The sequence below is a fragment of the Haematobia irritans genome, chromosome 1, assembly GCF_050003625.1.
Source record: "Haematobia irritans isolate KBUSLIRL chromosome 1, ASM5000362v1, whole genome shotgun sequence".
In the NCBI taxonomy this organism is placed as follows: Eukaryota; Metazoa; Arthropoda; class Insecta; order Diptera; family Muscidae; genus Haematobia; species Haematobia irritans.
Genome location: NC_134397.1, coordinates 157,563,360 through 157,574,200, shown reverse-complemented (window position 1 = coordinate 157,574,200; position 10,841 = coordinate 157,563,360). Strand labels below are relative to the sequence as shown.

At 30.7% G+C, this 10,841-nt stretch overlaps 1 protein-coding gene across 2 annotated transcripts; it reads right to left on the bottom strand.

Moving 5' to 3' along the window:
• Positions 1-6,844: 6,844 nt before the first annotated feature.
• Positions 6,845-10,124, bottom strand: LOC142222066 (uncharacterized). Of its 2 annotated transcripts, XM_075292009.1 has the most exons (7): positions 9,927-10,124; positions 9,656-9,796; positions 8,611-8,813; positions 8,030-8,235; positions 7,716-7,866; positions 7,541-7,644; positions 6,845-7,450 (listed from the first exon to the last, which is right to left on the bottom strand). In XM_075292009.1, the coding sequence occupies exons 3-7, from the start codon at positions 8,675-8,677 to the stop codon at positions 7,127-7,129; spliced, it is 852 nt and encodes a 283-aa protein (XP_075148124.1). In that variant the 5' UTR covers positions 8,678-8,813; positions 9,656-9,796; positions 9,927-10,124; the 3' UTR covers positions 6,845-7,126. The 2 variants fall into 2 exon arrangements, with proteins under 2 accessions (XP_075148124.1, XP_075148123.1); XM_075292008.1 differs by lacking the exons at positions 9,656-9,796; positions 9,927-10,124 and adding an exon at positions 9,317-9,485.
• Positions 10,125-10,841: the final 717 nt, after the last annotated feature.

Sequence of the window (10,841 nt, the reverse complement as noted above, 5' to 3'; positions counted from 1 at the left end):
TCACATCTTCATTGCAGCCAAATTTTTCCCTGCGAGCGTCCTTTTGAGGTCTGAGAATAAGAAAAAGTCGCTGGGGGCCAGATCTGGAGAATACGGTGGGTGGGGAAGCAATTCGAAGCCCAATTCATGAATTTTTGCCATCGTTCTCAATGACTTGTTGCACGGTGCGTTGTCTTGGTGGAACAACACTTTTTTCTTCTTCATATGGGACCGTTTTGCCGCGATTTCGACCTTCAAACGCTCCAATAACGCCATATAATAGACACTGTTGATGGTTTTTCCCTTCTCAAGATAATCGATAAAAATTATACCATGCGCATCCCAAAAACAGAGGCCATTTCTTTGCCAGCGGACTTTTGAGTCTTTCCACGCTTCGGAGACGGTTCACCGGTCGCTGTCCACTCAGCCGACTGTCGATTGGACTCAGGAGTGTAGTGATGGAGCCATTATTCATCCATTGTCACATATCGACGGAAAAACTCGGGTGTATTACGAGTTAACAGCTGCAAACACCGCTCACACCCTCAAAAAAATCGCTTCTTTAACATATGTTCCAAACATATTTTGCAGGAAGCACATATATTATTGGATACTGCCGAAACATTAATATGTCTGTTTTATGTGAACATATTATATGTTTGGAAGCATTTTGAATCCAAAAATATTATATTCTTGGAAGAATTTTTCCCAAAGACGATTGTGCTCATTGCCTAACATACTCGTAATTTTCACTTCCACGAAATATTTTAGTTGTTGGCACCTTTTTCTGTAATACAAATAATGTTGAAGAAATTATTCACTTTTATAAATTTTTTAAATTTACCTTTCGCCTGCACGGAGAATCGAACCGAGGACCAAACAGTTTGTAAGCCAACACACTATCCAATGGACTACGTAGCTGTTATAGTCAGCAGTAGATAATTATCCTTATAAGTTACATTTATATAGCATAGTTTGCAGCGCCCACGAACCCATGCAAACATAACATTATTTAACAGAAACATTCATTTGTTTGCCACGTGGAGCAGTGGTTAGCATGTCTGCCTTGCATGCAAAGGGTCGTGGGTTCAATCCCTACTCCGTCCGAACACAACTTTTTTTTTTAATTTACACATTTATATTTATACTATATTAATTTTTTTAATGAAACTTCGAAATGTGGGTTATTAAAGATTTATAGTCAGTAACAGTGCTTGATATAAACGAAATTGACGGATTTTTGGATAAATATTATTTTTTTATTGCAAAAATAACAATTTTGTACCAAAAATATGTTTTTGGTACAAAACTTTAAAATTTGGAAGGAATTCAAAAACTCTAACAAAAGAAGAACGAGAAGTCGAATATAAACATACATAAATAATGTTATAATATAAACATAAATTTATTTAGGCGTGAACAGTTTTTTACTAGCATTTAACACCATTGCTCTAAAATGCCTTCTATATTTCTTTAATAATTTATTTTAAAGAAAACAAACTTTTTAAATTGTTTTAGCTGCAAAACTCGAACATAATGCCCGCTTTTATATTTGAAGGTATCCGTCAACTCCTCGTGGACTACTTATTAATAAAGAGGAACTAAACTTTGTTTTTATACATTTTACTGTGTAATTTTTCACTATTTCCTCCTTATTTCATTTTACTGTCCCAACTCTAAAAAGAGTATAGTGCCCTTTCGTTATTTTTATGAAGACCCCTGATTTCTTTTAACGCACCAAGAAAAAAATCTCAAATGTCTATTCTCTTGGTTCCGAATGTCTATTCTCTTTATTCAAATTAAATAATATTTATGTTGATATCTTTCGTTAACTCTCCCGGTTTCCATCTCTATTTCTTTCTCTATACTCTCTCTCTCTGTCGCTTTGAATAAAATATTACAACATATGTATGTTTAGTCGAAATTTGTAAATTTATATATGTTTGCATTCACACATATGATTTTTATGAAACATTCATGCCCCAAACATAATATATTCTAACATATTAACATAGATGTACCAAACATTTAGTGTTAGTTTAGGAACATTACATGTTTGCACATAAATATATTGTGTTTTAAAATTGTGCCCGAAACACATTTTGTTTATATCGGAACATATGAAAAACATATTTTTCTAACAGTGCAGAATCATAAACACGTTGTTGTTTTTGGTCAAATGTGAGCTCGCGCGGCACCCATTTTGCACAGAGCTTCCGCATATCCAAGGTTTTTCTTCCACCGTATTTTTTCCCTTCAGAAAACAGTATTTTATCAAACCACGAAATTTTTCCATTTTTTTACAATAACAAAAGTTGCTTCACAAAAGACGTCAAATTTTGACACGAATCAGTTGAAGGTTGGTACTATATAATACTAGCGATATTTAATACTAGTGACATTTAATACTAGTGACACCATCTATATGTCAGACCGGGGACTTATCAGCCAACCTGTTATGAAAACGTTCTGTAGTGAATAACGAGAATTGCCGCAATTCGAGAGATTTGTCGTGAATCACATACAATTTTTGTGAATAATGACAATTTTCGTGAGTCATGAAAATTGTCTTGAATCGCGAAAATAAACGAGAAATGTGCGTAAGTGTGAGTATTTAAACTTTGTTCGTGCGAAAGCATGTGTGAGAACGGTTTTTATTTCGTGTTATACCCTCAAAAATTGTTTGGACTGCATTCTTCAAAAATTTTAACTTTTATAGTGACTGCCAATTATGAAATGAGTGAAAAATATTGTAAATTTCAAAAATACTCCTTGATAAAAAAAAATACTTCAATAACGAAAATCTTATTAGTGCCCGCCCTACTTCAATCCCAATCAACCTCGAGTGTTGATTGAGTCACTCTATTAGATTTGAACAAATGCTAATCATGCTGTCTTAAGAGGTAGCCACATTGCTAAACAGTTAAATCTCCTGTAGTTTGCAATCACAGCTACTGGCAGTGTAAGCCATGTTAATAACAAATGCCTCCGTTTCCAATATAGTTGATAAGCAAATGCAGTTAGATTGAGTGCAACCAAAGAAAAGGCAAAACATTCCAGTGGTTAAATTATGAAGCATAAAGTAAAAAAAAAATAAACGTTAACAAGCCATTATGGAAACCGTAATGGTAAATGAGTCTGATTTTGTGGTAATTTATACCAAAAACTTCTATTAAGTGAAATGAAAATTTAAAAATTTGTTGTGAATGTTATAATTTGACCACGACTTGGATGCTAATGACCAAATGGAATACATTACTTATATGGGAGTTTTTGTAAATTCATATATAGAGTCATTAAGTCGATGTCAACTTTATCATTCGATCTAATTTAATTATGGTGCATTTCGATTTTATGTTGTGTGGTCTTCATGGAATGGTAGTCGAACAAAAAAAAAGACAAATCTCTGTCGAATATATAAAAGACGAACGTGATTTACATGATCATTGATTGGTTACTAAATGAACATAAATATGACTATTTAACAATGTTAATTGATTATGGTCATTTGCATTCTTATTTTGTATTGTGTAATCATTGAAAAAATAAGTCTCCCGAGAAAAAAAAAGATGGGCGATTCTGGTACAAATCAACTCTACAATATTGGTGGCGTTCTACACATTGTGATGAATAATATACCTGTTGCATAATAACATATATACCAAAAATTAATTTATTTTATTAATAGCGAAACATTTTCCAATGGTGGTATTTATACATTGTACAAAGAAATTTCATAAATAAACAAGTAAGGAAAGTCTAAAGTCGTGCGGGGCCGACTATATTATACCCTTCACCATTATGTACACGCAGAGAAGGAACATGTTTGCCCTGATCATATTTGAAGAGCAAAATAGTATGGTTGGACACATTTTTGCGGGGAGCATTTAACATTTTTATTGCAATCATGTTTTCTCAGTGAACATAGTAAAAATAAAAATAAAATTGTCGTCACCAAAAATGTTATGATTTCAAAAAACAGAGTTTTTTTACCTTTTAAAAAAACATGGTCACCATCTAAAATGGTATAATTTCAACGAAAATAGTTTTTTCTGATTTATAAAACCATGGTCACAGTCTAAAATGTTATGCTCTTGAACACAAAAATATTTTCTTGAGTAATAGAACATGGTCATCATCTAAAATGTTATGATTTTGAAAAAAATGTTTTATTTTTTCCAAATTAATATAACATGGTCACAGCTTAAAATGTTATGAGTTGGCAGAAAAGTGTTTTCCCATATTAAAAATGATTACGATATGGTGGAAAATAGTGTTTTATTAAATAAAAGAATATTGCCATTGACATTAATAATTGCTTGTAAATTGTATTTTAAATTATTGTTTTATTTACATATTGTATTGTCTTATTGTATTTATGGCTTAAGTATTTATGTACATAACATTTTCTTTTGTTATAGTTATGTAGCTCTTAAGTGTTGATTCTAAATCTTTAATACTAATAGAATAAAATATTTCTTCAACATCAATACGAAACGCATGGTAATGACTATCGAATCCATGATTTAGTAATCTCTGAACACACAATGAAAACATATCATCAACTGAGCAAATACAGTGAATTAAGCCAAATAAAGGTATATTATCTTCATATTCTCCAATATGTACTACCATTCCTGGTTTAAAAAACATGTGTTTATATTGTAACTGAGAAACAGTGGTTAATGCAAATTCCGAATAGATTCCAAATTTTTCCAGTTCATTACATTTTACTTCCCTTGTTTTTCCAATTTCTATTTTTTTTATCTAAAATGTCGGCATAATTCACAAAAAGGTCAAACAGTTTGATTTGGTATTTGGTGAAAATTGTTTTTAAAATATTAACCTTATTATTAGAGCTATTGCATATATTTTTTAACGTTTTGTGTACCGACTCAAATCTCATTGACGAAATGTGTTTTAATGGACCAACTTTTCTCATGATTGTCGCATAATGGAAAAGGTTATGAAATTTCGGTTTTAAGGTTGTTTGAGTAAGTTTCATATATAAGGAATTATGCTCACACACCAATTGATGAAAATGTTCTGGAATACCTTTTTGAATAGATTCACTTTCACAAGCAATAACAACAATTTGTCTCAAAAGTAAATATAAGTCCCATTCATCACATTCTAAAATCAGATCTCCCAGCATTAAATTAAAACTTTTCAAAAACACTAGAGTCTCTGAAGCAGATAATTTAAGTTTATTTTTTTTATGGAAGTCACTATTTAAAATCGGAGGTTTATTTCTACTGTTAATGGGACCGAAATCAAATGTTAACATTCTATAATTTAATTGCTGCAGAGAAAAAAATTTATGGTACTCAATAAATCTTTTCAAAATAAAAATTAAAACGTAATGGCAAACACCTTCGAGTAAATCATGCATAACATCCACACAATGATTTTGAGTTACATGGAAATTATTTAAATCATTCCAAACAGAATTCTCCTTTATACCCGAGCTTTTAAAATCCTTGTCTTGTAAATCTTGCTCATAATTTTCTGGGTTTCTTAGCATATAAACATTTTCATTTGAAGCTAATTTAATATCATCCCTGTGCTCTTTGCATAAACGACAATAATAATTGCTGGAAAAACTTTCTGAAAACCCGAGAATAGCATTAAGCCCAAGATTGTCCCCTAAAACTATCGCAGGAATAATTTTTACATTCGTTATATTCTCTCCGTTGAACGTAATTGGGGTCTTTATTTCAATTCCATTAGCTTGTAACTTGTTAAGTTCTGTAATAAAATTTTGGAATACGGCAGTATTTCCAAATTTTTTTCTATCTTCTGCAAATAACAACATTGATACAAATATATGAGAAAGCTTCGACTGCAAGTATTCTGGTATCCCAGGAAGTTTTATGTATACTCCAGCGAGTTTCTGCATACCCGCATGGGAACCTAGAGCATTGTCTGGTTCAAATTCATCGAAATATATAAATAGGGGCATTAATAGGGTACCCGGCTCCGAGCATTTTTCTTCCTTTTCTCTCCAAGCAGGGCTTTGCATATAGTTACAAACTATTTCCGAATTATTATAGGCAAGTGTGTTTAAATATGCAATTGATTCTGCTAGGAATTGTGTTTTTTGAAATAAAATCGAAAACATTTCATGAAGTGGCAATATTGCAATGGAATATTCAATATTTTTTAAAACTGTTTGTCCAGCAAACATTATACATTCTTGCAATTCTTTATGTAATGTAATAAATTGAACTTCAACAAAGTATTTACTTTTCTTAAATTCATTAATAAGTTTATATTCCGAATCTATAACACTGTTGTCACATAATGTATTTATAAAAGTTAAAATTTCGGAACAGACGTTAGCATCGACTAACATGCTTTTCAGCACCAACAAATAATTCCTGAAAGCATTCGCTACATTTCTAATGATTTCGAGGGTTTTGTTGCGAGGAATGGAATCATTACAGTAGGATTTGACAATCTGTCTAATTAAATCAAATTTTAAGTTTAAATATGATGGAGACAAATCATTATTAACTAAGGGCTCATCTATATCGTTTGTATGGAAACTATTCGGCGTAAAATCGTTCTCAGTTAACTCATATGACAAATCGACAGATTCATTGATTTCTTTCACATTTTCTGATAATTTGAAATGTTTTTTTAAATGATATTTGTACGAGTCTAACCGATTATATTTTCGGTCACAAGTGTAATATGGGCATGTCAGTGATGATATGTTTCGATGTTTCTTCTTAATGTGACTTATAAAGCTTAAAATATATTGAAAAGTGTCGTTACAAAAAACACATTTAATTTCTTCCATTTTAACTACACAGAAAAAGATGTCACGAATATTGTTTAATTAAACTCTTCATGGAATTGGAAAATTTAACTATTATTGTTTCCAAAATTAATTAATAAGGTTGATATTTGCATATCCCTGATTGAAGCGATTTCTACCAAAATTTAATTCGATAATTTAATTTAATGATTAAAGGCAAATTAATTTTTTTCTGTGTAATCAATACATTCAATTATTTTCCAAGTTGGTGTTTGAAACTATATTCTAAATTGTATATTCAAAATATCTTAAACTAAAATTACGATACATTCGTAACTGTTTAATATATATTAATACTAATATGCCATTAATACTTAAACATTCTTATGACTTCAGTTCATTAATGAGTGTACTCACGGATGGTAATGTTAAATCCCAAATTGTGTCGACTTCAAAAATAAGTTTTTGGAAAAATGTCCACACGTGGGTACATTCTGTAGGATATTTTATATTCATAGCCATGAAACTCTGGAAACACACTTCAAATGCTTTCAAAGGGTCCTTAAATTTCAATCTTATTCCAGCCAAATCAACGTAGCAGAGGGATATTGCGTTTGTAGTGTCTCCAACGAAGTGTATTAACGGTTGGGTTTCCAATTTCCTACGTTTATGGTTATTTCTGGTTTCGTCATCTGCTTGCAATATATTCTGTTAACAAAAAACGAAAATTAGAGCCACTGAATAATTATGTATCAAATAACATTGATTATATAACAGAGATTCATACATATAACATACTTCACTATAGATGATAAACGATTCTTGAACTTCTAATTTGGAGTTATGTCGTGCTGTTGGCAAAAGATAAGGTACAACCATGAGGGCAAGGGCGTATTTTGTTTCTGCAGTGACATAAAAATGGGTGAAAAACTTTTTAATAGATAATTTTTGTCATTAATTTATATTAACCTACCTTCGTCTAATGTTTTGTTTATGATAGTTAAAATTTTTTGAATGCTGTGCTCCCTTACTTTTGTTGCTTTGGAAATTATTTTGGGGTAGTAAATCCTCCAATCATTAACTCCCTTTGACTGCGGATATAATCTTTTGAAGTCTATTTCAATCTGTAATTGTAATACGTGAGAACTCTTTGAAATATCATTTTCACCATTTTTTGCTTTCTTTCAAATTTAAAAAAATTGTTTGATAGCAATATAAAGCCGAACTTTGTCTCTTAACATATGGAAAATCTTCTTATCTGTAGAAATGTAATGAATGATCTCTTACCAAATCATAGCTCCTTTCGTTGCAAAGAACTTTGTATTTCTCCATATAATCATATGTGGACATATTCGTGTTTTTCAATTCGTTTTGTCGTACTAAATGTGACTTTTTCCATATTTCCAAAACTTTTGCCCATTGTGAATTTTGTATTTGGAGAATACGAAGATCATCGACATCAATTCCATCACTTTTAGTAGAGGTAACAGGTTCTTAAAATAAAAAAAATCATTTTTAAAAATTCCAATCAGTCAATATATTATACAAATGTATTTATAACAACAATTTTCTAAATATATCCCTGTTCATGGGCGACTATCGATTTGTTAAGAACACAGCAATATCTATGTTATTGATAAATATGTATATCCTTGATTATTGGGTTTATTTTCTTACTATAACTATATTATATCATAAAACTTGATTTTGGAAAATATCAACTGCTTTTCATTTTCAGGATACTTTTTAAATATATTTTTTCTCTGAAGCTTACAAAAAAGCTAAACGATTCCTGTTTTTCTGAGCAGTTAATATTTACAAAACAAACATTCGTAAGCAAGGTAAAACTCATAAATTTAAACACTTACTTTCTTTGGGAGTCCTTGTGTGAATGCGCCTCTTAATAATGCCGGCAGCACTTAACTTTGTCCTCATATTGTTGTAAGCATCGTATAATTTGCCCTTTGCTAGGTGGCCTTTTTGAAATGGAACGTAATAGCTTTCTTTTATTTCAGAGGGAAATATTTCAACAATGAATTGGGATAATTGTAAAAAATCCTCTCTATGTAATCTGAAACAAAAATTTCTGTTTAACTATATATATATAAATGTTTTTAGGAAATCTTATAGCCGGCTGGAATTATTATGCAGGATATAACCTACAATTGTTTTTGCAATTTGAGTCCTTTCCTTATTTTCCAACACTTTCAATTGCATTAAAAGCTGAATATTCCTAATCTTCTTAATTTCCTTTTTTAAGAAAGTAAAGCAAATTAATTATAAATAAAAACCCAATTAGTTAAAATATTTACAAGTAGATAGATTCGTATAGGCTCGACACAACATTCTCAAAATCCACAGTTTTCGAGATTTGAAATCAATTTTTGTAAAGCAAACGACAGTTGAAATCTAGTTAAAGTGGATTTTGGGTTTGTAATGTGAATGCTGTATTGAATGTTCAAATTTGCACTCCATGATTAATTAAGATTCTACTTTCTCTACTCAATTAGAATATATTACTAAATCGAAGTAAATACTAAGTTAAGCGTCAATATAAAAGAATTCAACAATTACTTGAACAGTCGGCAGCAATGGGACATTTTCGACTCCTGCAAAAAATGTGTTGCTTTCTGTAAAATTTGAAAACTCTGCTCCACCTATAGACACAGAACGAATTGCGTCACTATGCGACGAACATAATGGGTGTTGGTTTTGATGACATCCACTTGATGGTGAGCATGAACTTAAGTAAATTTCTTCATTGGATACCACATCAAGTTCACAATCGTCTAATACTAAAGGCTCACTAGCAACATCTATTAAAAAATTTGGAGCTTTCATAAGCATAATTACTTAAATCTTCCTCTTGTTTCACATTTGGGGGAAAAATTAATTATGTTATTATGTACTTACCAGATAATTTTAAAACCAAGAAAAAGTCGGGAGATCCGATATATTGTTCCACCGCATGGGAGAATATACCCGGATTTATTCTGAAATCGTTTGAAAAGATGTCAATGGAAACGTCGCTCGGCATATTATATATTTTCTTTGCTGTAAATAAACATAAAAGTTATTAGACATAATTAATTTGTATCACTTGTTTAAGACAATTTCTTAGTTCGAAGGAAAAAATTGGAGCTCAAAATTGCAAAAAAGATATTTTTTTTTTTGTAAAACTTACATTATTTAAGAACTTCTGAATTATTTTGTGTGGAGACATGAATTTAGTAAGTCGTTATGATTCATTTGGTTATATTTTCCCCTTTTTAGTTATTTTAACTAACGTACGCAAAAAATTAATAAAGTAAAGGAAACTTTCTCACATCATAATAATTTCATCACTTTTTGTTTGAGTGGACACAAATTCGCTTTATTTAGCTAAACGCGAAATTGGTCAACGTAGAATAGAATGTGTAAATACAGCTATTTTTACCGGTTCAATTTTTTGTTTCGTTTTTCACTTATGTTTATTGCATTTGTTACTTACCTTCATTTATAAATATATTATAATTGTCTTCCCCATCGAAGCACAAACAAAGTGCTTCCTTCTTTTCTTCAAATAAGGTTTTAATTATCTTAAAACCTTTCATTTTTAAACGCACAAATTGAAAAACACAAAAAACACCACAACCAAACGTTATAAATCAAACTTGATGTACTACCAATTGAAAATCGTTTTAAGCTTTAAGTGTGCCTTACACCAACCAACAAATTGATTTATACGAATAGCCGAAAATAAAACGAGCTTTCATATTAGGTATGTTCCAACATTTTCAGTTAGTTTTATTGGGTATGCCCATTTTTCGCATCAAAATCATTATTTAAAATGCTAGTTTTTTGTAGTTACAGTTTCTGAGTCAATTTCGTCAAATTTACCATTATGTTTTTGAGTATATATCGCTAAAAATTTTATGTTTATAGTACCCACCTATAAACACAACATTTGTATGTTCGGTTTTCGAGTTGAAAACCTCTTTATTTTCACGATTACTTTTCCTGAAATAATCAGAATTATAAACGAAAAGAGAAATATTCGTGTAAAGTCTTGCCGAAATCAAGAGGAACAAGAATCGGCAAATCAATTGAGTTAATCTAT

What these genes read in the sequence shown, in the direction of transcription:
- LOC142222066 (XM_075292008.1), bottom strand. Translation starts at nt 9,342, where the DNA reads ATGTCCCATTGCTGCCGACTGTTCAA. An exon ending in CATTGCTGCCGACTGTTCAA is followed by an intron (nt 8,814 to 9,316) that starts GTAATTGTTGAA and finishes TTTTTGTTTCAG; the next exon opens with ATTACATAGAGAGGATTTTT. An exon ending in CGTTTATCATCTATAGTGAA is followed by an intron (nt 7,451 to 7,540) that starts GTATGTTATATG and finishes TTTTGTTAACAG; the next exon opens with AATATATTGCAAGCAGATGA.